Below are 26,034 nucleotides of genomic sequence, written 5' to 3' on the forward strand. Positions count from 1 at the left end.
TTCATGACCTGAGCCAAAACCAAGAGTTGGATGCTCAACCGACTGAGCCACCCAGGTGCCCCTAACCCTGTCTGTGCTTTTTTCGAAGATTTTTTTGGGGTGCCCGGGTGGCTTAGTCAGTTGAGCATCTGCCTTCGGCTCAGGTCATGATCCCAGGGTCCTGGGATCAAGCCCTGCATTGGGCTTCCTGCTCAGTGGGGAACCTGCTATACTTTCTCCCTCTGCCATTCCCCCCTCTTTTGTGCTCTCTGGCTCTTTCTATCTCTGTCAAATAAATAAGCAAAATCTTTAAAAATTTATTTATTTATTTGAGAGAGAGAGAGAGAAAGCGCACAAGTCAGGGGTAGGGGGAGAGATAGAAGCCAACTCCTCGCTGGGCAGGGAGCCCCATGCAGGGCTTGATCCCAGGACCCTGAGATCATGACGAACCAAAGGCAGACGCTTAACAGATGAGTCACCCAGGTGCCCCCCCACCGTCTGTATTGTTTTTGTGGTATCATGGAGCAGGTGGTCAGTAGGCATTTGCGGAGGAACACATGGCTTCCCACCACGGACACAGCAAAGCCCAAATTCTAGCTGGCCCTGCCTTCCCCTACAGCCCCCTCCCCTCCAGGAACTTTAGAGGCTGTTAATGCCAGTGTTTTTGTACTTCTTCCACATACACCATATTCATGGTCCATTCTTTTGCTCATTCTGGACGCAAAAAGGTCTCCTCTCTTCTGCCACCATGTGCCTGATAACTCCTGCTCAACTTTCTAGAAACTAGATCCTGCGTGGGTGTAGCCTCCTCTGGGAGTCTATCCCTCACCACTGTTCCTCCACCCCCAGCTCTGTTGAATGCCCTTTTTGTGGGGTGCCACTGTGCCCTTTAACTTGCTACATTATTGAAATTATCTTCCCTACTAAACTTTAAATTCCTCAGCCAACAAGGACTAGGTCTCTCTGGTTTCCTCCAGTTTCCCTCCTCCCTCCCCCAGGCAGAGCGTCTGGCCCTTGTGAGAGGCTCAGGCAAAGGGTTCTAGACCTGAAAGAATCATGCTGAGGGCCTCAGAGTCATTTCCGAGAATCACGTTGGCTGAGAGCCTGATTTCCTCAGGGTACAGGCAATAATGACAGTCAGGTATTTGATCATATACAGAATCATCCTATGGGCTTTCAACTGGGCAGACTTGTTTTCTAGATTTTATGGTAAGAAACAGTATAGTGGTTAAGAGAGTGTATTTGGGAGTCAGACCCCTGGGTCTGAATTCAGACTGCAGTGTTCCTAGTTTTGTGACCTTGGGCAAGTCATATAACCACTCTGTGCCTCGGTTTCCCCATCTGGACCTTGAAATAATAGTAATACCTACCTCATTGCGTTGCAATGAGGACTAAATGAATTACTGTGTGTAAAATGTTTAGAACCAAGTCTGGCGCTTAATAATCACTATCAGGTATTAGCTAATATGATTTCAATTGCCTTTTTTCCCCTTTTTTAAAGATTTATTTATCCATTCTGGAGAGAGAGAGAGAGAGAGAGAGTACAGCAGGGGGGAGGGTCAGAGGGAGAGAGGAGAATCCCAAGCAGACTCCCCGCTGAGCTCAGAGCCCAACACAGCATTTGATTCCATGACCCTGAAATCATGACTCGAGCTGAAATCAGGAGTTGGACACTTAACCCCCTGAGCCACCCAGGCACCCCTCTTTTTTTTTTTTTAAGTAGGATCCACGCTGTGCATGGAGCCCATTAAAGTGCCTTTTAAAATAAGCTTAAAAAGTGAGTCAACGTGAAGAAAAGTGTTTGGTCAATGATAAGACAAGGAAAAGGTGGACCAAACGCAGAAACCTCAGGGCCAAGAGGGGTGGGGCTGTGGGCTTAGCAGAGTTAGAAACACCTGGGCTCAGATCTGGCTCCCCAACCCAACTCCTCACCCAGTCCGTGTGTGTCTCAGCACTTGGTTTCAGCTCTCAGCTTCTCAGCTTCCCAGAGTGGCCAGACCACCCAAAAGCCAATCTGCTTGTTCAGCAGACAGATGATCAAATTTTTCCTTTTTTCTTTCTTTTCCTTTCCTTTCTTCTTTTCTTTTCTTTTCTTTTCTTCTTTCTTTTCTTTCTTTCTTTCTTCTTCCTTCTTTCTCAGATTTTATTTATTTGACACACAGAGAGAGAAAGAGAGAGCACAAACACAGGGAGCGGCACGCAGACAGAGGGAGAAGCAGGTTCTCCGCTAAGCAAGAAGCCTGATTCTGGACTTGATTCCAGGACCCTGGGATCATGACCTGAACCGAAGGCAGACGCTTGACCGACTGAGCCACCCAGGCGTCCCTCTGATATTTTTCTTTTAAGTTGTAGTTTTATCTCTGGCCTTGCCCTTGACATTTTGTAAACAAACAGACATTCCTGGTCAATCAACCCTTCCCCCACGTCTACTGCCCTTGCCCCAGCATCTGGCCAGTCCCCGATCCAACATGCCCCACTGCTCCTACTACCACCCTCACCCTGCCTTTGTCCCCATGTCTGCCCCTTCTTCTACTTAAACAAAAAATACAAACAGGGGCCCCAGACCCTTTCTGGGGTTTCATGATGTCCAAACTATTTTCATAATATTGCTTAGACATTATTTGCCTTTTCTACCCTCACTCTCTCCTAAGTAGAGAGTTTTCCAGAGGCTACGTGACCTCTGGATATTGCAACAGATACATGCAGAAACAGATAGGGAATCCAGCTATCTTCCATTAAGCCAGACATTAAAAAGATTTGCAAAAGAGTAAAACTGCTTCACTATGATTTTTGTTTGGGAAAAGTTATATTTTATGAAAATATGTTATTTCTGTTAATATCTAATGAGATCATGTTAATTTAGATAACTAATAAGTACATATTTAAATATGCAAATGAACGAGCCATCCTTTTAATGTAACAAATAGAGAAGATACTGGACTCTTATGGGCTTGGTCCCTGCCCCTGCCTGGGCAGCAAAAGGGTTGCAGCAAATCATCCTAGTTGGACTGTTGGCCTCTGGCACGAAACTAAAATGTCTACAGAAATTCTCAGGAATTTAGAGAATTGATTTTCATCCAGTTATCCTAGAGTTCCGTTTCCTTAGAGGGAGGTAATAATGCCTCCTCTTGCTTCGCAAGATTGTTGTGAGGATTAAATGAAATAATATCCTGGGGCGACTGGGTGGCTCAGTTGCTTAAGCATCCGACTCTTGATTTGGGCTCAGGTCATGATCTCGGGGTCCTGGGATTGAGCCCCATGTTGGGCTCTGCTCTGAGTGTGGAGTCTGGCTGAGATTCTCTCTGCCTCCAGTAGTGCTCTCTCTCTCAAAATAAATAAATAAAATATTTTTAAAAAATGAAATAATATCCTTAGAGCACCTGAGCGTGACACCTGGCAAACAGCTGTGTTTGCTGGGATGGGGTCGGGGCCTCTGGCTGTAGGCAGCTTGGCAAGGTGCAAGGATCCCCATGGCAGCCAAACAGCCGGGGCCAAGGATCTGAGGTTCCCAGACCTGGGCTGACACTGAGACTCCGCCACTTCAGGAGCAAGTCGCATTCAACTGCTTCTCACCTGAATGAACGTGAAAAGCACTTTATAAACCACAAATAGGATCAGCAGTGGGGGATCACACAGCCATGGGTTTAGGTCCGGAACTTCGGGAGAGGAGGTCCTAGGTCTCTGTATTTCTATATCCGAACACCTGCTAGAAGGGCAGAATCTACTGACGGAGTGCTTCAAAACACTCCGTCCTAAGAGTCTCCATCTCCTTTGGCTTCAAAACACTCCGTCCTAAGAGTCTCCATCTCCTTTGGCTTCTCATCTCAATCCTGTCTTGGGTTTTCAGATCCCTTTTATGCCACTTGAGATCCAGAGATCTCAACTAGGCCTGTGTGCTTAGGAATGTACGCTCCCTGTCCTATCTCTGGGCACGAACCCTATGTAGAACTGTCAGTGAGAATTCCAAAGGACTAATTCACAGTGAGACACTGTTACCCAAAATTTATTTCCCAGTAATCTTAATGGCTATCAAGGAATAAAAGGGTTCTTTGGTCAAAGTTTAACAACTGTATTCTTTGCAAGACCTATCAGAGCTTTCAATATGCTAATATGTATTGTCAATCTCTGAGGGAATGCAGAAATGCAAATGCATACGCAGAAATGCATATGCAAATGCATACGATTATTTGTCCATGGAACCCTCATGCAAGGACTATCACCCAGAATTCGTTTACTATGCAACACACTTTGGGAAATGGCTGCCCTAAGCTCCCTATCTTGCTGCTCCTGACTGTCTTTGCTTTTTACAGGGGCTGATGTGCTGGTGTTTGGTTAGCAAACTACAGCATGAGGGCCAAATCTGGCCCTGTTTTTGCAAATACAATTTTATTGGAACACAGCCTTGCCCCATTTACTTAACCTATTGTCTATAATTACTTTCACACAACAAAAGCAAAGTTGAGCCTTGTGAGAGAGAACATATCACTCACAAAGCCTAAAATATTTACTATCTGGCCCTTTACAGAACAGGTTGCTGACCCCTGCTATAAAGTGTTTCTCACCTGGGTTATGTGTAACTTCTGGAGAATTCAGCATTATGCAGGAGAGACATGAAGCCACAATATAAACACTAAATATAGCATAGCTACCTGGAGGGCCGGTTTAATTCAAAGTAAGTAATTTCAAGCATCATTTTTATATTTAAAAAATGGACATACTATGGAGTAGAATACAAATTTTGCATAAATTTCAAAAATAAAAGACTTTATAAAGAAATTTCTCAGGCCTCAGTCTAGCCAGCACGACTTCCCTCCACCCTCATACCCTCCCGGCCCCAATCCCTCATACCCGATCAAAATGCTTGATTGTGTTCCTCCATTCTAAGGGGAATGGGGGTGGAAACGCTTGAGAAATGCTGTTTTATTGGGAAAACAAAGTGGAAGTTTATGTGTCAGCCAATGATGAGTGAAGGAAATCAGAGGCATTCACAATACCTATGCAGGCAAGTAAGACAGGCTGAGTCTAAGAGCTTTTTTACCATATCTCTCAGAATCGGTATGCCAAAAAGACACAGGTAGGCTTCTGGGTCAGACAGACATGGGCTTGGGTCCTGCTCTCCCTTTCACTACCTTTGTGACCCTGGGTAAGTTACTTCACCTATCTGAGCCTTCATTTCCTCAGCACAAAGTAGCTATTAAAATGCATACTTTACAAGGTAGTTGTGAGGAGTCTAAGAAATCATGTAGGGAAAGTGTTCTGCATAAGGTAAGAATTTAATAAGTGTTAACTATTAACATGTTAGCTGTATTTCCCGAATATACAAAGAGCTCTGAAAAATCAAGAAAAAGATAGTCAACATCAGTTGAAAAGTGGGCAAAGCACATGGGCATTTTATGGAAAAGGAAACACAAACAGCTTTTAAACATATGAAAGATGCAACCTCACTCATAAGAGAAATGAGAACACAACTCAAATGAGATACTATTTTTCACCTACTAGATGGTAAAGGTTGAAAAAATTTGATAACATTCTATTGGTGAATGGGGAAAGAAATACACTTATGCAACGTTAATGATACTGCAAATTGTTACCACCCTTGTGGAGGGCAATCAGTAATATCTTATCAAAATTACAAATGCTTATGCTCTTATGTAAATGCTTACACGTAATTCCACTTTCAGGAATTTAAACTATAGAAATAGTTACACATTCTAAATAGATGAACAAGGATGTTTTCTAGAGCATTTTGTGTTTGTAAATGTCCATTAAGGTGGGACTAGTTGAATAATAAAAAGAATACAAACAGTGAAATACTATATAGCTATCATGGTAGTATAAGGCTGCTCTATGTGTACGGATATGGAACGAGCTCCAGGAATGTTAGGTAAAATAAGAAACGGGGCAAACTAGCAGTATGGTGTGCTACTACTGGTGCAGTTATATACGTAGGCATAGATAACATAGGCATACATGCTCAGATATGCATAGGCTCGCTCTGAACTAGTTCATACAATAGCCTATGAGGCCTTACATAATCTAACCTGCCTCCTGGCATCCCGTTATGACCGCTCTGACTCATCTTTCTCCCTTGCTCTGCTCCACCCATATGGCCACACTCCAGGAACCTGCCTGCCTAGCGCTTTGTAGTGGGTGTCAAGGAAGTTATCCTCGATGTCCACAGGGCTCACTTCTTCCCTCCTTCAGGCCTTCGCTCAAACCTTCCCTTCCCAGTGAGGCCTGTACTGACCATCCTGATTAAAACAACATCCCTCAGCCTTTGTTTCCTTACCTTACTCTCCTTTTTCTTTAGTCTTCAGTATTTATCACCTCCTAACATTCTATTACTCAGTGAGCTCAGGTACTATGTTTATGGCTTATGGTCTGTTTCTGCTGAGTAATGTAGATGTTTACACTTCCCCAGAGAGGGAAACTGAGGTATGGGAGGTTGAGACGGGAAGGAGACTTCCTTTTCAGTATATACCCTTGTGTTCTCTGTACCACGTGCTTGCGTTAACTGGTAAAAATGTAATACAAATTTTGAGCTCTACCAACAGGATCCTAGAAGTGGAAGTGACAACCTGGACCCAACCCCTTCATCTTATGATGGTCGAGGGTCAGGAAAGTTAGGGAATTTGCCTGAGGTTACAAAGCCAGGATTTAAATCCGTCTAACTCCAGAGCCCTGGCTCTTAAGCATTATGTCATAGAACCTCTTGATTTGGGACTCTAATCAGCCAATTTAAATGTAGTGTGATAAATGCTAAGCTGGGGTATTCCAAAGGTGAAGGTTTGCCTCCGTCTGACATTTCATTACGATGAAATCCAACAGATGGTCTCAATTTTCTGGATGTATGAGATTTTGGCTGTGGTGTGAATGGCTTGAAATAAATGTGAATATTGGGTTTCTGGGCTTGGGGATTCTTTTATGAGCACTTTACAGTCAAAATAAAGTATTAGTCTCGGTCCCTTGGTAGTTGGGAGCACAATGTTCCCAAATCCCGCACTCCCAGATAATTTGTCTTCTGAAGTGGTCAAGACGTCTGGAGGATCTGCCGGGTGTATGGGGGTGAGGGAGGGATGGGAGGGCACTTGGAATTATCATTGAGTAATGGGAGTATTCCCAGGAGTTATTAAAGGCTGGCTGCTGGGTTTCTTGAACAGCCCTGCCTGGTGAGAGGCCTTCCGACCCTGGGTCAGGTGGCGGACCCGTTGTCGCTGCTGTAGCCAGTAGAGCATCTCCACCTTGTCATGCTTCATCTTGTCCAGGTATCGCCGCCCTTTGAACGTTACTGGCTCACCAAAGATTAATTCAATCTCCTCCAGGAGGGAAGCCAAAGGAGCCTGCACTAGATTGATCTTCCTGTGTAGACGGTTTCGGAACTGATTCTCCTCCAGAAAGTGACTCAGGCCCACGTCAGTCTTTTGGAAGAAGCGGTTGGGATCAGAGGCTTGTCGCTCAAACCATTCTAGTCTCCCCAGCAACATCTCCCGCAGCTGAATGGGCTTCAGGGCTTGCTCCCAGGCACTCACCAATGAAGGCAGCTGCCTCAGACGGGCGTTGGAGCTGTACTTGATGGCCATGTCCAGCCGGTCCTTGTCGGGGACCTCAAGCATGGACCACAGGCGCTCCAGACGCTTCTGTAGGTTCGGGATTTTGTAGGGTTCTCCCAGAAGACTGATCCTCTTATTTCCTAGCCTGTGCCCTAGCACTGTGTCCCAATCCCACTCTCCTGGCACAAAGTCTGGCTCTTCATCTTCCAGCAAGGGAGGCGGGCACTGAATCTTTAGGGACTCTTTGACAGGGGCTATGTCCTCCACAGGAACCTCTTCTTCATACATTTGGAAGATGACATGGAGGAAATCTGTCTCCTGGTTGGTGAGGTACTTGAAATAGTCACCCACAGACAAGGTGGTTTTCCACCAGTTCATCCATGAGACTTTGTTTGACCACTTCTCCCAGCCTTTGCCTGTTTGGAGCGACATGAGGGAGGTTGCCTTATCAGAGGACTGTAAAATGTTTGCTCTCTGGGGATAAAGTCCAGCTAACTTGGGATTGATGATGTGATACTGTTTTTCTTGATGTAGAAAGGCTGAGGACAGGAAGGCTGACCAGTCTTTATTGGCTGCAGGCTCAATCAGGGGTCCCTGGTCAAAAGAGAAGTGGTCAAGAGAGACACGGCTCATCAACTCCTTGTAGACCTCCCTGATGTTATTGCCAACAAAGAAATCGATATCCATTTCCTCGATAAGTTTGGGTTCTAGCTCACCAGCCAGGTGGTTGTATAGGACTCCGGCCCTGTCAACATGGAAGGAATCCAGAAAGTTTCTCTCAGAGATCTGCACAGCAGCTGCCTGGACCACAGCCCGATTTCCTAGCTTCAAAGTAACAGTCACTGGCTGTGGTTGAAGTGGAAAGGATTTGGGGCACTGGAGGCCCCACCGCCCAGTGGCTTCTTCCTCTTCGAGGCTCTTCAGCATTCTCTGCAGTTCCTGCATGCGATGTGCTGCAGCTGGGCGGCGGGTCAGGGCCCCCAGGAGTGGGGGCAGGCCTGAGTCCAGTGGTGAGTAGTGAGTCCTCTCCAATTTCATGTTCTTTATCATCTGCTTCAGGTCCTCAGCCACTGTGTCCCCTGCCAGCTCTGTTTTGCTCTCGGGAACTAGGACCAGCGGGGTTAAGGGGCGAGGGGGGAGTGGAGGAAGGCCCAACTCATCTGCTAGCTTCCAGCCCTCACGCAGAGAGGGCAAGGACTGGCCCCTCTGGAGCTGGGAGTAGAGGGGCAAGTGGGAGGAGGTGGAGGGAGCCCTGCTGGTGGGAGTCACAGAGTACTTGGGCAGTGACACAATCTGTGTGGAACTGAAGTTCCTGTCTCTCTTGTTCTGCATGGAGGACAACCATTGGAGGGGCCTTTTCCTCTTCAGCTGGGGGATGGACTTCAGTTCCTTCACTGGATCCAGTTCAGGCTCACAGAGAAACTCCCGCGGGCGGCTGAGTTGGATGAGGTAGCTCAGGTTGAGGTTGCAGCTTGGTACTCGCGCAAAGCTGGCGCTGTGAAGCCACGGGACAGGGTAAAGCTTGAAAGCCCCAGTAGGCCCTACCGGGCGCAGCTTATGCATGCCACCGTGGGCCTGTTCTATCTTCAGGAGGGCGAGGAAGTCGGCGAGCAGGCAACGATAGACCTTAGGGCTGGTAAGAAAGATTGTGCAGTCCCTGGCGAGGCTGGTGGTCAAACGGGTGAGTATGGCTGATTCAGTGAAGACACCTCTGCGGGTCGACATGGTCTTCAGCAGGTGCAGGTAGTGTAAGAATAGCTGCTCACTGCTGAGCAGTACGTAGGCCAGGAGCCGCTTCCGCAGCCTCTGGTTGTTCAAGTGGCTCAGACTAGGTTCAGTGGGAGGCTCCTGCCAGCTGCACTTTAGCTCGTCCAGGATGACCTCAGTGAAACGTTGTCGGCTTTCATTAGGCACGCGCACCGCCAGCCCACTGTTGGCCAGCCGCTTGGACACTTGGCGGCACAACGACGCCATCGTCAGCCGGGAGACCGGCAAGGGCAACAGCAGCGGGACCTCCGGCGGGAGGCGCTTCTGAGATTCTGGGCGCCTCGCCTTACGGGGGAAGAGCGACAGCGGGCCCAGCAACCGGTGGTAAAAGCGCTGGAGCTCGAGTTCCGGTTTATAGGGCTCCATCTTTGCGCTGTCGGCGCGGGAGGTCTGGGCAAAAGAGGCCAAGACGTTACTAAGGCAACCAGGGGCCGAAGGGTCCGAGTGCGCCTGCGCATCCAGTGCCTTCTAACGCGTGGCGTCGGGAGGGGGGGTCTGACGTGCGCGCGCACCAGGAGGCGGGGCAAAGTGTGGCTTCTGAAGCTCCGCCTCCCCGCGACGCAGTTAGGGGTTTGCACTTCAGCGCTGGAGCGGTTCGGGTCCGACGGCCGGTGACTGGGTCCGGGATGGCTACGGGCTCCGGGGACCACGGGACCGCCTGCACGGTGAGGGTCGAGGCCTCGTGTGGGAGCCTCTCTGGGCAGAGAGCCTCGGCCCCTAGGGTGATTGTTAACGCAGGAAAAGGGGAAGGAGTAGGCACCTGGGGTGGGGCCTGGGGCCTCCGCGGGAAAAGGGTGCGAGACTATGAGGTATGAGGGCCCTTGGCGTTAACTTTGGAGTTTTGGGGGGTTGGTCTTGGACCTGTCACGAGTGATTATGAGGGCGCTTGAAAAGGGGTCACGTGAGGGGGTTTCCGCAGGCCTTTTGGGGTGGTCATAGGGGAGGTAATGAAACAGGGTCGCGCAAGAGGGGTTCCCGACTCTCATCAGCCCGTCCCTGCCTCCCTTGCAGCTGGAGTTCACAGTGCAGATGACCTGTCAGAGCTGCGTGGACGCGGTGCGCACGTCCCTGCAAGGGGTGGCAGGTAAGAGCCAGAGCAACTTGTGCGGAGAGTCTGCAGGCGTCTAGAAGGAGCCGGCAAATCTCTTAGACCAAGAACACTACTTCCATTTACAGATGTAGAAATTGAAACCCTGAGACAGCAAAGAATGTCCTCAGAGTCACACAGAGACTAAGAAAGAACGTCCTCAGAGTCACACAGAGACCCAGAGACAGAGCCTAGAGTACATATCTCAAGCCTGTCCTGCCAGAGCCCCTACAGGGTCCGACACACTGATATCTTACATCTCAGGTGCCCAGGGAGTGAGGAGCTAGGCTGAGTATAGATAGCCCCACCTACAGAGGGAGTTCTCTGGATAGCAGGCAGCTCTTGCTTGCGAAGCAGCATAATCTTGACAAAGCAAACAGCAGCCCTGGCTATGTTCCATCCTGGGCAGCTCCTGATTCTTATAAGCCAGCTGCCAGGTCTGGAGGTGACCTTGCACAATAGAAATATCTGAGAAGGCAGAGCCACCAGCATGGCACTGTGAACTGCCTTCCTTTGATCCTGTTAAATGTTCATCCAGTCATTCAACAGGTATGGACCAGATGCTGGGGGCTTTTTAGGGAGAAGTGTTCACAAATGTTTCAGACACAGTCCCTGCCCTCAGGTAACGGTGAGCATGCAAGCATTGCTCATGGAAGAGCAGTTCTGGGAAGAGATGCGATAAGATGGGTTCGAAGCTGGGACAGTGGTGGCACTTGGCCCGTTACAGGGCACCAGTAGTGGATAAGGGTATGTGCCTCAGAGTCAGACTGTTTGCATTCAAATCCCTTCTTTGTCACTTAGTGGCACTTAGACTTCATGCATGTTACTACTTTTGCCCGTTTGGCGTTTAAATGGCATGATAATGGAAGCTACTCTGGAGGATTGTCATGAAGAGTAAGTTGGTAAATACATGTAAAGCACTTTAGAAAAATCTCTGGCATGCAGTGAGAGCTCCCTAAAACTTAGAAATTATGAGAGGAAGGGCTTACAGGTGGCAGTCTGGGCAGAGGCATTTGGGGACAGATATTGAAGCAGAGTGAGAGAGAGAGAGAGAAAGAGAGAAATGTGCCCCCTTCAGGAGGCCTGGGGCTTTGGGGAAGAGGGTTCTGTTCCTCTAGGAATAAGTGGGAGGAGCTCCCAGCCCAAGGCCCACTTTCTTTTTTTTTTTTAAGATTTTATTTATTTATTTGACAGAGATAGAGACAGCCAGCGAGAGAGGGAACACAAGCAGGGGGAGTGGGAGAGGAAGAAGCAGGCTCACAGCGGAGGAGCCCGATGTGGGGCTCGATCCCATAACGCTGGGATCACGCCCTGAGCCGAAGGCAGACGCCTAACCGCTGTGCCACCCAGGCGCCCCGAAGGCCCACTTTCTTGAACCCTTATCACACACCCTAGAGTTCCCTGTGGCCTTATGTTTTCTTTCTTACTGGACTTTGAGCTAAGCAAGGACTGGCCTGGCCACACTCTGCACCAGCCGCACTGAATCTTGCTCAGCTAGGGAGCCAGCCTTCTTCTTGGTTCAGGCACAGTTCAAGAGTTCAGGAAGTGCATAGTTACGGGGAGCTGCCCACTGGGGCCCTCCCACTTGAGGAGCAGAGAATCAGCTCTTAGGAGACCCCAGAACAGGAACCCACCTGCATGGGAGTCAGTCCATCAGAAAGTCTTATCTGCTGTATATCTAAAATATATTCAGAATTTAGCCTCTCTTTTTCCACACATTGGCCTTCACACGAATCCAAGTCACCTTCTCCCTGCCCCACACAAGAACCTCATCTTTGGGCTTCCTATTGCCTCTTTCGCCCCCTCCAGTAGTTTTTCCATACAAAAGCTAAAGTGATTTTTAAAATTATACCTTAGATAATATCAATGCCCTGCTCATTTAGGCCTTTAATAACCCTGTGAAGTAGGTAGGAGTAGTATCTCCACTTGCAGATGAAGCAATTGAATAGAAAACTCAGCAGAAAGGTTGAGTAACTTGTCTAAAGCCACACAGCTACTATGTGGCAAACTCAGGATTTCAACTCCAGAGTCTGCACTCTCAACCGCTATACACTGTGCCTTCTCCCAGTGGCCTCCCAGTGCATTAAAATGAAAATCCAGGTTCCTGTTGGGCCTTGCTTGACTGGAGACGTCTCCACTTACAGCTCCCTGTCTTACTATTCTCTTTACACCCAGCTCTAGCCACACTGGCCTTCTTCTCTTCTTAGTACATGTCAGTGTCGTTCCTGCCCATACTGTGTCCTGCGTTGGAAGGCCCTTACCTGACTACATTCAGGACTTTGCTTAGGGGCTCAGAGAGACCTTCCTTCACCAGCCTAAGTGGCTCGCCCCCCATTTGTTCCCCAACACCTATTTCATTGATCACACCTTTCACTATCTGCATCTCTCTTGTGCGTGTATTGGACATTTGTATCCCTGCACTGGAACACATGCTATTTCATGGGGCAGAGATGTTGCCTGACTTGTTCCCTGCTCTGCTTCCACTGCCTGGAACACGGCATGTGATAGGTGCTTAGTGTCTGCTTGTTAAATGAGGTGAGCAGATAAAGTTTCTCATACTGTGTGCTTCACTGGGCCCTGGGAGCCTCCAAACATCAGGCTTGGGAGCTCAACCCTACTGTCCGTGGGTCGAGGAGACCGAGCATCAGCTTTGGGGTTGGACAGGCTGCCTTCCAGGCTTGGGGCCTCAGGCCAGTTGTGTCACCCTCTAGCCTCATTTGCTCACCTGCCAGATGAGGACAGTATCATCATCCTGATGCGTGTAAGGCAGAGCACAGCTCTTGGCATCCCCTGGAGGCTCAGACCACAGGAGTTCCTCCATCATCCTCCCTGGACCCCCTTTGCAGACATGGCCATCCAGAGGCATCTCTAGAGGCATCAGAGTTCCCCCACGCTCCGCAGGCTGCCTGGTGACTCAGGATAAAATTTTGTGTGAAGTGAGGGCCAGTTTGGTAACTTGGACAGTTTTCTTCTCACAAAATCACCCTGTATGTGCAGGGGAGGTATGTGGGTGTCTTGCAAATTCTGTCCCTCCCCCGACGGTGTCACTGCCACTGCAGAGGGATCTGAAGAAACAAGTCTGCAGGAGCTTTTGTAACCACACACCAGATATTCCTGTCTCTCAGGTGCTGCCTCCCCCAATAGCATTTCCCAATGGTGCCTCCTTTTGAGCTGGAAGGAGTCTGAACAGCTACCTGTACCCTGGGGGTTGTTATTCCCGTCTCTGCCTGATGGTTAATCCAGGCAGAGCCTGGCTTCTACAGCCTATGAGCTCACTGGGACAAGGACCAGTGCTTTTCCTGACTCTGGCTGCCTCCATGCCCAGCACACATTTGTTGAGAGAATATGGAGAAGGGAAACCAAAATGAAGGGAACGCCAACAGTCAGTGTAGCCTTCGGTTCACAGAGCACCATCTCAACAGCGTGAATTGGCTTATTTAACCTTTGTCTTCTGGACTGCCCACAGCTCCCCTGGGCTTTACCCTGCAGAGGAACAAACACATTTGCTAAGATCATAGAATGGTGTAAGCCCTGCAGGTGAGAGCAGCCTTATCATTCCCAGTCCATCCCCTGTGTGCTGGCTAAGGGTTGGAGAGTTCTCTTAAAAGGCTTGGGAGCCCTGAACATCTGAATGAACGAGAAGCCCCTTCTCTTCCTTCTCTGAGTTGGCTCGATGGCCCCCAAAGCTGAGCGTGTGTCAGAATCATCTCGCAGTCTTCTGCACACAGGGTGATGTTGGGGATTTGGCAGGCAATTGAGACACAGTAACTTTTGAACCTGACCCTGTGGACCACACAGAGCTCCCGCACTCACAGAGGATTGTAATCAGTGCAGCGTGAGTTCACTCAGGGGAAGAGGAAGCTGCTACAGGAGGACAGAGGAGGGGGTCCCAACCCAGCCTGGAGGGTGGGGGCTGCTTCTCAAGGTGAGCAGTGTCCGGGTAGGCAAAAGTACAGCGCACGTACCGTAGATGTGAGCTCTCATGATGATGGTGATAGCCCACCCTCCCCCTTTTTGGTGTGTAACAGCTTTATTGACATATAATTCAAATATCATAAAATAGTCCTATTTTAAGTGTACAGTTCAGTGCTTTTTAATATGTTCCGAGTTGTGCGGCCATCACCGTTCTCACTTGTACGTTTCAGCCCCTCATGAAGGAATCGTGTGCTTTAGCTATCAGCCTCCGATCCCCCCACCCACTAACCTACTCTCTGTCTCTAGAGGTTTCCCTGTTCTGGACGTTTCATCCATAATGGCAACACCTAACGTGGGCTTTTGTGACTGGCGTTAACATCATATTTTCAAGGTGCTTCCCTGTGGTAGCATTATGAGCAATTCATTCCCTTCTGTCTTTTTATGGCTCAGAAATAATGGATACACATTTTCTTTATCCATTCATCTGTTAATGGGCATTTGTGTTATTTTCACCTTTTGGCTATCGTGAATAATGGGCTATTTATGGATGGCCCGCTTTTTAAAATAATTATTTACGTTATAAAGAACGCCTTGTGTGTAATAAGGACAAACAACACTCCTGGGGGTAAGGGAGCCTTATCCCCACTTTGTTTATAAAGATACGGCCTCGGAGAGGTTGAGGGCCTCACATAGCCAGAAGGCAGCTTCCGAGCTTGCCTCTGACCATGGGAAGGTTGGCGAAGATGAGGAAGGAGAATGACCTGTTTCTCTCTTCCCTGCTTCCAGCACGGGCTGTTAGCTCTCTGCTGCCTCCTCCCCTCTCTCTCCTTCCAGGTGTCCAGAGTGTGGAAGTGCAGTTGGAGAACCAGATGGTCCTGGTGCAGACCACCCTGCCCAGCCAAGAGGTGCAGGCCCTTCTGGAAGGCACAGGGCGGCAGGCGGTGCTCAAGGGCATGGGCAGTGGCCTGTTGCGTGAGTAGCCACTATGGCCCTGGCCTTGGCCTCTCTGGAAGGGAGGTGGCCTGGAGCTCCTACACATCTAAACCATAGGATTTGGGGGCTTGGGGTTCGAGTGGCTTTGGGGAAGGTATGAATGTTATGTGGAGCTCTCTCCCTTCCCTTCCTGGGCTGATGAAGGTGTGGGGCTCACTGAGGTGGCGAGCCAGCCCGGGTATCTGATACCTTGCAGAGAATCTGGGGGCAGCAGTTGCCATTCTGGAGGGCCCTGGTCCTGTGCAAGGGGTGGTGCGCTTCCTGCAGCTGACCCCTGAACGCTGCCTCATCGAGGGGACCATTGATGGCCTGGAGCCTGGGCTGCATGGACTCCACGTCCATCAGTTTGGGGACCTCACAGGGAACTGCAACAGGTGAGTCATCTGAAACCTGCCCCGTGGCATCTTCATCCCCCCACTCATGCATCCGCGGTGTGCTGGGGCTGTATTCAGCCACCTGCACACACTTTCACGCTCATTCCTCACAAGTACCGTGAGGCATGTACACCCAGGCCCAGTCTACAGACGAGGAAACGGAGGCTCCGAGGGTTAAATGACTTGTCAAAGGCCCCAGGGCATGTGAATGGTGGGGTGGGATTTGAACCCAAATCTGACCTTAATGCTCCTGTCCGTAGCCACCTTATTGCCTCTGAGGTGGAAGTGACTCCTAGACACAGAAGGGCAGGTCCCTGTGTCACGGTGTTTGTTGTGCTGTGATGCAGTTCATTGCTTTCTCATCTGTGTCTCCCTGGAAAGCTTACTGAGGGCAGGACCCACATCGGATTCTTCTTGGTGCCCTCAACCCAAAGCCTGGCACAGAGTGAGTCTGTTGAGTGAGTGAGTGAGATAAATGTCATTAAAGTGAGAGGGTGCATCGGCTGGCCTGGGAGCCAGTGTCTTGCTGCCCACCTGCTACCTTTTCTTCTTAGCTGTGGGGACCACTTTAACCCTGATGGAGCATCTCACGGGGGCCCTCAGGATTCTGACCGGGTAAGTGTCCATCTGGGGGAGGCTTAGGCTGTGAGAGGGCCCGAAGCCTCAGGCAGAGTAGGCTGTTCCTAGGGCCTTAGCGATTCCTTTTTGGTGGGGTCCCCTCACTTTTATTCCATTTAGAAACATCAACCCTTTCTGTGGTGGAGACCTGCCCCCCCAGGAGCTCACAGTCCTGTGAGGGAGACCCCTGAGAACCCCGTGGTTGCAGGGCAGTGAGGTGATCCTTGCAGGAGCCTGTAGGAGTCCCTGAGCCCAGAGTATAAGCACCGGTCTGGCCTGAGCCCGAGGCTGTGGGCAGTGGGAGAAAGCTTCCTGGAGAAGCTGAAGGTGTGGAAGTTGACGATCTTACCTGAACTAAAAAGGCCTTTCCTGAAGGTGTAGCTCCTGGCCCAGAGTTTCACTTTTCATCAGAGGATTGCTTCCCGTCGGCAGTGAGTGGCATGCCGCCTTGGTTTTTGCTTATCTGCATACGGCTTGTTCTGTTAGTTATGTTGCATTTTGCTGTAAGTTAACTCAGTTTTTTCCTGAGGTAAATTTGGTTATTTTTCATGTTTTAATCCAGCATGGAATGTTTCAAACATTCCAAAGTACAGAAACTTGTCCCAAGCTCCTGTGTCCCCATCACCCACTTTCAACAGTGACCAACTCTTGGCCAGCCCAGCTCTTGGCCAGTCCTGTTTCACCTACACCTCCAGCCTTTCTCCACCGATAATTTGAAGCAGATCAAGACATCATTTCATGTAACTAAGGTAGACTTGTTTTTTAACAAGAAACGTGATACTGCCACAGAGACGGGAAAACCAGTTCTCGTAGCCATAAGAGCAGGCTCATTGTAAAAACAGTCAGTGGTGGTCAAATAAATGTTAGTAGAGTCCTGCAGGATTCGGGCCTGCAAGGTCTGAGGACTACGGAAGGCCTGCTTTTTCTTCTTCTTTTGTTTTTTTGTTTTGTTTTGTTTTGAAGATTTATTTATTTATTTAAGAGAGAGAAAGAGCGAGCGCATGTGGGGGCGGTGCAGAGGGAGAGAGAATCCCAAGCAGGCGTCATGCCCAGCGCAGAGCCTGATGTGGGGCTCGATCTCACGACCCTGAGATCATGACCTGAGCCGAAACCGAGAGTCGGATGCTTAACGGACCGAGCCACCCAGGTGCCCCTATGGTGCATGTTTCTTACTTCACATACTTGATTTTTTGGACAGTTCTGTGACATTTTGAATGGTCAGAAGTTTGACTCCTTCCCTTCCTGCCCTGGGAAGTTGGAGAAGCCAAACAAGTTTTTGTCGGGTCCCCTGTGCGGGGCTATGTTTGCACTCATTGTAGCAACAATTTATTGCTGTGCATCAAATCACTCCAAACTTGGGGGGTTAAAACAACAAGCATTCATCTTCTCGGTTTCTCTGGAGCAGGGACCTGGGTGCAGGTTAGCTGGGGGCCTCTGGCTTAGGGTGACTGTAATCAAGGCGTTGGCTGGGGCTGCCGGCATCTGAAGGCTCATGTTGCTGTTGGTAGGCCTCAGGTCCTCCCTGGCTGTTGGCCAGAGACATCAGTCCTTTGCCATGTGGGCCTTTTCCTAGGGTGGCTCACCACACAGCAGCTGGGCTTCCCTCAGAGCAAGTGCGTGAGAGAGGGCATCCAAGACTGAGCCAAGCCCTTCTCATTTTGTAACCAAATCTAGCAAGTGACCCTAGGTCCAGCCCACACTCAGTGGAGGAGCTCACAAGGATGTAAGCACGAGGAAAGGTGCACCGTAGAGGCTGTTGTCCTCATCGAGCCGTGAAAGGTGCTGCACAGAAATTAAACAGGTGAAGAAGAGGGAGTGCGAATGTCAGGCACAGCAGAGAAAATTCCATAGGCAGAGCCCCCAAGGCATGAACCAGCCCCCGAGGCATGAATGAAGCATTTGGGAACTGGCAGCACTGTGTCGCTTGTGAAGTTGAGATCAGAAGGGTGATAGACTGCCTTGCCACCTGTGCCTTGGCCTCCTGTGGCCTGGGCAGGGAATCAGAAGGGGCTGGAGCCAGCTGCCCTGCCGTTCCCAAGTCCTTGATGGAGATGGAGGAAGACTTGCGTAACATCTGGACCGCCAAGGCCAACATGATGCCTGAAGAGTTCCTTTGGGATTTCTGCCTCTGCTTTTGCTCAGCTGGAAGTGAATTCAGTGTGGGGATTTACACCAGAGGCTGGTTGTCCCTTTGCACATCTCCTAACTGATCTCCAGGGTGCCTCGTCTTCTCTCACCGCCCCCCAGTCCTTCCTCTTCACGCACTGTGCTAGAGGGATTGCTTCAAAGCACAGAGTAATGGTGGCATGCCCCTGTCCACGCCCGGTTTTGGCTCCCCAGTGTACAGGCCCAGCCCAGCTGCCTGGTGTGACATTCAAGGCCCTGCAGCCCAGTTCTGCCTGCCCAAGTGCAGGGGAGGGAGAGGACCCTGCTGCTGGGTCATGCCTCTGAGCCACACTGCATGGCTGCTCGCTCCCGCAGCCCAGTCCTGAAGATGCTCCTCCAGGCTCCGTATCACCTCCACTTCCTTGATCTTTCTGCCAGAAAGTCTGCCAATGCAGGGTAACAGAGTGTCAGGTGTCAGCAACAGATGTCTCTCTGGAAAACCAGATAAAGCAGAAGTGGCGCTTCTTGCTGCTCACCCGCCCCGTCACACAGTGACATGCTTTGTGACCATGCGCCACAGCAGGGCCGTGTGCACCAGCCCACATTGGCATAGGCACCTGCTCCTGCCTAAGGTGTCTGGTTGGAGACAGTATTTGCACGGATGTGGGCCTCGGTGACTTGCCAGTAAGGTCCGGTCAGCAGAAAACCTACCCGCTGCTGTACTTAGTCTGTGTTTCATAACCACTGGTCTGTTCTGCGTCTGTCTCCCCACCTTGCTTTGAGCTCCTCCAGGGTGGGAACTGCATGCGTACCCCACCCCCATGCCGACAGTGTATGTCTGATGTAGGAGGTGTTCTGTAGATGTGTTAGGACATTTTGTATTGCCTTAAAAGGGAGAAGGTAGGCAGGGCCAGCTTCTGGGGGGTGGGACAGGCCCCCTGCTCCGTGTGTTTCTTCTGTCTGTTCCTGGAGGCTGGGAGTCAGGGAATGCTGCTGGCTGCTTCCTATGGTCAGGAAGCCAAGCCTGGCCAACTTAAGCCCAGGCGAAGACTGCCAAGGGCTTAGAGTCAACAAGAGCCTGGAGAACTGGGCTTGCAAAGCAGCAGCTACGGGCTAGCTTGTGAGGCTGAGATGCAGGGAGGGCAACGGTCTTGCAGGAGACACAGTCTGGCCCAGTGGGCATGACTTCCTAGGAAGGGAGTCTCTGTCCAGGAATTCGGTTCCCGGGAGGGAGTCTCCAGTTGCCTTCCTGGTGTTCTAGGCCATCCCTTTATCGTACCAGACTATGCCCAAAGGAGGACATTGGTACTTTTGGGAAGGGGAGTCGGATCCTGGGAAGCCAGAAGCTAGCAGCTGTGCCTCATGCACCCCTCTTCTCTCCCCCGGTCTTATTGCAGCACCGTGGGGACCTGGGGAACGTCCATGCTGATGCTGATGGCCGAGCCAGCTTTAGGATAGAGGATGAGCAGCTGAAGGTATGGTGGAAAAGAAGGTGGGGAGCTCTCCTAACAGGTCCACTGTTTGAGGCTCTTACCTGCCCTCAAAGGTATGGGATGTGATTGGCCGAAGCCTTGTCATCGATGAGGGAGAAGACGACCTGGGCCGGGGTGGCCATCCCTTATCCAAGGTCACGGGGAACTCAGGAGAGAGGTGAGTGATGCCACCCCCAGCAGGAGGCTGTGCTTGGGCAGTGGTGCGTGGTCAACCCCAGAGGACCCAGACCAGTGCCCAGGGCCCGCTCCTGACCACACGTTCTTCTGCAGGTTGGCCTGTGGCATCATCGCACGCTCTGCTGGCCTCTTCCAGAACCCCAAGCAGATCTGCTCCTGTGATGGCCTCACCATCTGGGAGGAGAGAGGCCGGCCTATCGCTGGTGAGGGACGAAAGGAGCCAGCCAAGCCCCCTGCCCACCTTTGAGCATGGCCTCAGCCTCGGGTGTGTGACTGTTCTCCCAGCTGAGCACCGTCCGCGTCCAGAGAGAGGGGAGGGAGGTCCTGCTTGCCTGGGTTCCAGGAGAACTCGGGTACAGTGTGTGAAGGGTCGCTATGATGTTCCCTTCGCAAATTAAAGTTTTATTTTCATATGGAACTTTGGGTTTTGTCCGTGTCCTGGTGTCCCTTTATGGGCTTGCTGGACACAGTCCTTCTGCGTCTCTCCTCCCGCTGAGGACCACCTCTTGGCTTTGGAGCCAAACAAAACTGGGTTGAAATCTCCATACCTCGTGAGGGTAGCACCCTCCTCCTCAGGGTTACAGTGCAGGACCACAGCACTCCTGTTGCTGTCCGCGCAGGTCCTACTTTGGTTTCTCCCTGTGGTTGGACCTATAATATGGGAATTTGGGAGCTGCAGGTGGCCCTCTTCTCCCTGCCTTGTCAGCTGAGTGTCCGAAAAATCCTGTCTGCTGAGGGGAGGGATGAGCCGGATGCAGAGGGAGAACCTACGAGTTGGATAATGTCGGGCGCTCCAGGGTGCCTGCTCTGGGCCTTTTCTGAGGCCAGCTGCTTTCTGACCTGGGGGTCAGGAGACACTCCTGGATTTTCCCCATGCGTCCCTTCCTCTTGCTTTTTAAATTAATTTGGCTTGAGTTGATTTTTTTAATTCACAAGTAAAAGACTCTTAATTAACCTAATAAGCAAAGCGCTTGGCGCAGGACCTGGCATGCAGGACGTTAAGGGAACTACAGCTGTGCTTCTGAGGCCAAATGGGGCCCCTGGAGGCTGCCCCAGCCAAGCCCCCCTCTCACAGGGATGGCCGGTATCCAAGGACTAATGTGTGGGGCCAGAGATTTTGGGCCTCCTCACTTACCGCCTTGCCCTTCCCCACTCGTACCCTCCACTGGACTTTGTCCAGCTTGCTCATCCATGACAAAACTGCTTTTATGACACAGCGGGCTGTCAAAATACAAACTTTGCCCCTTACCGTGTTTGCTTGGAACGAGGCAGGTGATTTTCCAGATAGCTGGCCTTGCGAAGATATGCCTGGCTCTGCTCCCATTCCCTAGGCTTGCCTGTTTCTCCCTCAAGTCTGCTGGCTCTGCGTCCAGCCCCAGCCCTTGGACCCTACTCTGTCTTGCCAACCTATGCTGGTTGCTTTCCAGGTCCCTTGATTCCTGGGAACCAAACCCCCTTTTAAGCCTGGGGCCCAGGCTGTCTTCCCCCACCCCAGATCATGGCAGGAGCTCCTCATGGACTCTGCCCACAGCCAGCCCCTGACCTCCTCTCACCTTCCTTCTGGAATGACAGCTGGTTTAACCCTCTTATGGCCAAACCTCTTAACAAACCCTACCACTCCGTTTCCACTCTTGAAAAGTCAACATCCCCATTAGCTTTTCTCTCTTTTAAACCCTTAATCATGTAGGTTTTGGGTTTTTTTAGATTTTATTTATTTATTTATTTTTAAGATTTTATTTATTTATTTGAGAGAAAGAGAGCAAGCACAAGCAGGGGTGGGGGGCAGAGGGAGAGGGAGAAGCAGGTTCCCCACTGAGCAGGGTGCCCGACACAGGGCTCAATCCTAGGACCCCAAGATCATGACCGGAGCCAAAGGCAGACACGTAACCGACTGAGCCACTCAGGCACCTCAAGATTTTATTTTTAAGTAACCTCTCCACCCAACGTGGGGCTTGAACTTACAACCCTGAGATCAAGAGTCGCATGCTCCACTGACTGGGCCAGGTGCCCTTTAACTGTGTAGTTTTTATTTATTTTATTTTATTTTTTAAAGATTTTATTTTTTTATTTGTGAGAGAGTGAGAGAGAGCATGAGCAGGGGCCCAGCTGAGCAGGGTGCCTGAGGCAGGGCTCGATCCCAGGACCTCGGGATCTTGACCCAAGCCGAAGGCAGCCGCTTAACTGACTGAGCCACACAGCGCCCCTAACCATGTAGATTTTAAACTGTAGTTTTAAATCACAAAACACAGTTTAAACATCTTGAAGGCCCAGCTGTGAAGCAGATGTGGAACTGCGGCTAAACAGGTTCAGCCCTGATGAAGGCTTTCCCAAAAGTCCTGGGGCTCCTGGGAGCACAGTTCGAAAACCTTTGCCAAATTCAGTCATTTTTGTGTTATCTCTCAATCTCTGCCACATCCACAAACCCATCTGCACTGTCATTTACCAAATACTTAAAAAAATTTTTTATTCACTTTGAAACGTAATTAAAAATGAAATTTTAATCATATTAGCTAATACCCACATAGTGATTATTAAGTGCAGAGCTCTTTTCTTTCCTTTCTTTTTTTTTTTTTTTTAAAGATTTTATATATTCATTTGACAGACAGCCAGCAAGAGAGGGAACACAAGCAGGGGGAGAGGGAAAGGAAGAAGCAGGGAGCGGAGCAGGGAGCCGGACATGGGGCTTGATCCCAGGACTCTGGGATCACGCCCTGGTAGACGCTTAACGACTGAGCCACCCAGGTGCCCCGGGGCTCTTTTCTAACTGCTACATGCAGTAATTCATTTAATCTTCAAGATAATACTACACAGTAGCTTCTGTTATTATCCCATGTTACAGATGAGGAAATGGAAGCACAGAGTGGTTATGTAACTCACCCAAGGTCACACAGCTAGTACGTGGCAGCATCTTAGTTCAGACCCATGTGGTCTGGCTCCAGGTCTGTACTCTTAACCACCCTATTGGTTCTCGTTGTAAAGTATGGAAAGTGAGATTCATTTGTCATAAATAGAAACTTGCTAGAAAAAGAACATACATACACAGCTATTAAAATAAAAATTATTCATCCACAAACTGCCCCACAATTGTGTAACTCCAGTGGTTTTACACTGCATTTCAGGGAACCCAGGCACTTTCTTTTGACCCCCCGGGTCTCTCCGCCAGGGGGAGAGCACAAGCAGGGGAAGCAGCAGAGGCAGAGGGAGAAGATTGATGAGCAGGGAGCCTGACTCAGGAAGCCATCCCAGGACCCTGGGATCATGACCTGAGCCAAAGGCAGACGCTTAATAGACTGAGCCACCCAGGCACTCCTATTTGTATGATTCTATTTGAAATGTCTTGAATAGGCAAATCCAGAGTCAAAAAGATTCGTGGTCACCAGGGTCTAGGGCAAGGAGGGAATTGGAAGCTAATGAGTACAGGGTTGCTTTTTTGGGGTGATTAAAATGTTCCAGAATTATATGGTGGCGATGATTGCCCAACCCTGTGAATATACTAAAAACCACTGAACTGTACATTAAGAGGGTGAATTTTATGGTATATGAATTATATTTCTATTTAAAAATCATATACATAAGAAAGACTGTAGAGAGTTCACTGTTCTCTTCACCTAGCTTCTTCTGATGTTAGTTTATGTTAAGTATAGTGCAGTTATCAAACCCAGTTAATTACCATTGACACAGGACTAGTAACTAAACTGCGGACCTTGAATTCAAGTTTTGCCAGCTTTATGGCTAATGATCGCTTTCTGTTTTTGGATCTCATCCTGGATGGCACATTGCTTTGAGCTGTCCTGTCTCTCTGGTCTCCAGTCTATGACGGTTTCTCAGACTTTCCTTGTCTTCACTTTCTGGGCTTGATACTTGTGATGAGTCCCGGTCAGGTATTTTGTAGGTTGTCTTTCAGTTGGGTCTGTCGACATATTCTTGTGATTAGGTTGAGGTTGTGCCTCTTTGGCTTGAATACCATAGACGTGAAGTTGTGCCTTTCTCAGCACATTGTGGTGACATATCTTATTACTGCTGTGGTTTAATGGGATCACTTGGTTAGGGGGGGTCTTCTGAGTTTCTCCACTGTAACCTTAAAATTTTTCCCTTTGCAGTTAGTAAATATCTTGTGGGGAGCTGCTGCCTGGAAACTCTGTAAACATTCGGTTTCTCATCAGAATTTGCCTACTGGTTTTAGCATCTAAAATCATTTTATTGGCAGTGGGGGGGGGCGCCTGTGTGGCGCAGTTGGTTAAGTATCCGACTCTTGGTTTTGGCTCTGGTCGTGATCTCAGGGTTGTGAAATCAAGCCCCACCTTGGGCTCTGCACTTACACTGGAGTCTGCTTCAGGCTCTCTCTCCCTCTCCTTCTGCCTCCGACCCCCCTCCTCCTCTCTCTCTCATATCTTCAAAAAAATAATAAAAATAGGGGCACCTGGGTGGCACAGTTGGTTAAGTATCTGACTTTTTGTTTTGGCTCAGGTGGTGATCTCAGGGTCTTGAGATCAAGCCCTGCATTGTGCTCTGTGTTCAGTGTGGAGTCTGCTTAAAATTCTCTCTCCTTCTCCCTCTGCTCCTCCACCACATGTGCTCACACTGTCGCTCTCTCTGTCTCTAAAATAAATAAAAATCTGGGGCACCTGGAAGGCTCAGTCCATTAAGTGTCTGCCTTTGGCTCAGGTCACCATCCCAGGGTCCTGGGATCAAGCCCTGCATCGGACTCCTTGCTCAGTGGGGAGCCTGCTTCTCCCTCTCCCTCTGCCTGCTGCTCCCCCTGCTCATGCTCTCCCTCTCTATCAAATAAATGAAATCTTTACAAATGAATGAATGAATGAATAAAAATCTTTTACAAAATTAAGTAAATAAAATAAATAAAATTTTAAAAATCATTTTTTATTAGGGCAAAATAACAAAATTACTATTTTAACCTTTTTTTTAAAAAAAAGATTTTATTGGTTTGAGAGAGAGAGAAAGAGAGCACAAGCAGGGGGAGCGGCAGAGGGAGAAGCAGACTCCCCAATGAGCGGGGAGCCCAACGTGGGGCTGGAACCCAGGATCCTGGGATCATGATCTGAGCCGAAGGCAACCGCTTAACTGACTGAGCCACCCAGGCACCCTACCTTTTCTTTTCCTTTAGAGAGAGAGAGTATGCCCCTGAGCAAGTGGGGGGGGAGGGGGAGAGGGAGAGAGAGGAGAATCTTTTTTTTTAATTTATTTATTTATTTATTTATTTATTTATTTATTTATTTATTTATTTATTTATTTATTTATTTGCCAGACCCTGGGATCATGACCTGAGCCAAAGGCAGCCGCTTAACTGACCGAGGCACCAAGGCGGCCCAGAGAGAGGAGGATCTTAAGTAGGCTCTACGCCCAGCCGGGAGCCCACGGCAGGGCTCGATCTCTTGACCCTGAGATCATGTCCTGAGCCAAAATCAAGAGTGGGACACTTAAGCAATTGAGCCACCCAGGGGCCTCTATGTTAACCATTTTTAAGTGTACATTTTTGTGGCTTACCTACGTTCACATTGTTGTGAATTCCCATTCCCCCTCCCCCAGCACCTGGCAAATACTATTCTACTGTCTGTCTCTATGAATTTGACTACTCTGGGGACCTCATGTAAGTGGAATCATAACAATATTTTTTCTCCTGTGATTGGCTCATAAAATCAGTTTCTTTTTCTTTTCTTTTTTTTAAAGATTTTATTTATTTATGTGACAGAGAGACAGGGAGAGAGGGAACACAGCAGGGGAGTGGGAGAGGAAGAAGCAGGCTCCCAGCGGAGGAGCCCGATGTGGGACTTGATTCCCGGAACGCCGGGATCACGCCCTGAGCCGAAGGCAGACGCATAACAACTGCGCTACCCAGGTGCCCCTAAAATCAGTTTCTTGAGGACACCTTTTATTTTTTTTTTTTATTTTTATTTTTTTTAAAGATTTTATTTATTTATTCGACAGAGATAGAGACAGCCAGCGAGAAGAGGGAACAC

At 49.5% G+C, this 26,034-nt stretch overlaps 2 protein-coding genes across 4 annotated transcripts; one reads left to right on the top strand and one right to left on the bottom strand.

Annotated features, from left to right (window-relative positions):
* Window positions 1-5,955: 5,955 nt before the first annotated feature.
* Window positions 5,956-9,662, bottom strand: CCDC87 (coiled-coil domain containing 87). The gene has a single exon (XM_019808545.2). The coding sequence runs from the start codon at window positions 9,660-9,662 to the stop codon at window positions 7,077-7,079; it is 2,586 nt and encodes an 861-aa protein (XP_019664104.1). The 3' UTR covers window positions 5,956-7,076.
* Window positions 9,120-25,554, top strand: CCS (copper chaperone for superoxide dismutase). Of its 3 annotated transcripts, XM_034645354.1 has the most exons (10): window positions 9,120-9,210; window positions 9,440-9,620; window positions 9,861-9,961; window positions 10,308-10,380; window positions 15,133-15,270; window positions 15,488-15,665; window positions 16,220-16,280; window positions 19,787-19,864; window positions 19,936-20,039; window positions 20,153-20,477. In XM_034645354.1, the coding sequence occupies exons 3-10, from the start codon at window positions 9,923-9,925 to the stop codon at window positions 20,304-20,306; spliced, it is 825 nt and encodes a 274-aa protein (XP_034501245.1). In that variant the 5' UTR covers window positions 9,120-9,210; window positions 9,440-9,620; window positions 9,861-9,922; the 3' UTR covers window positions 20,307-20,477. The 3 variants fall into 3 exon arrangements, with proteins under 3 accessions (XP_034501245.1, XP_002927843.1, XP_034501244.1); XM_002927797.4 differs by lacking the exon at window positions 9,120-9,210 and having other exon boundaries at window positions 9,320-9,620; XM_034645353.1 differs by lacking the exons at window positions 9,120-9,210; window positions 9,440-9,620 and adding an exon at window positions 25,323-25,554 and having other exon boundaries at window positions 20,153-20,324.
* Window positions 25,555-26,034: the final 480 nt, after the last annotated feature.

The sequence above is a fragment of the Ailuropoda melanoleuca genome, chromosome 16, assembly GCF_002007445.2.
Source record: "Ailuropoda melanoleuca isolate Jingjing chromosome 16, ASM200744v2, whole genome shotgun sequence".
NCBI lineage: Eukaryota > Metazoa > Chordata > Mammalia > Carnivora > Ursidae > Ailuropoda > Ailuropoda melanoleuca.

What these genes read in the sequence shown, in the direction of transcription:
- CCDC87 (XM_019808545.2), bottom strand. Translation starts at nt 9,662, where the DNA reads ATGGAGCCCTATAAACCGGAACTCGAGCTCCAGCGCTTTTACCACCGG.
- CCS (XM_034645354.1), top strand. Translation starts at nt 9,923, where the DNA reads ATGGCTACGGGCTCCGGGGACCACGGGACCGCCTGCACG. An exon ending in ACCACGGGACCGCCTGCACG is followed by an intron (nt 9,962 to 10,307) that starts GTGAGGGTCGAG and finishes CCTCCCTTGCAG; the next exon opens with CTGGAGTTCACAGTGCAGAT. An exon ending in GCCCTCAGGATTCTGACCGG is followed by an intron (nt 16,281 to 19,786) that starts GTAAGTGTCCAT and finishes GTCTTATTGCAG; the next exon opens with CACCGTGGGGACCTGGGGAA.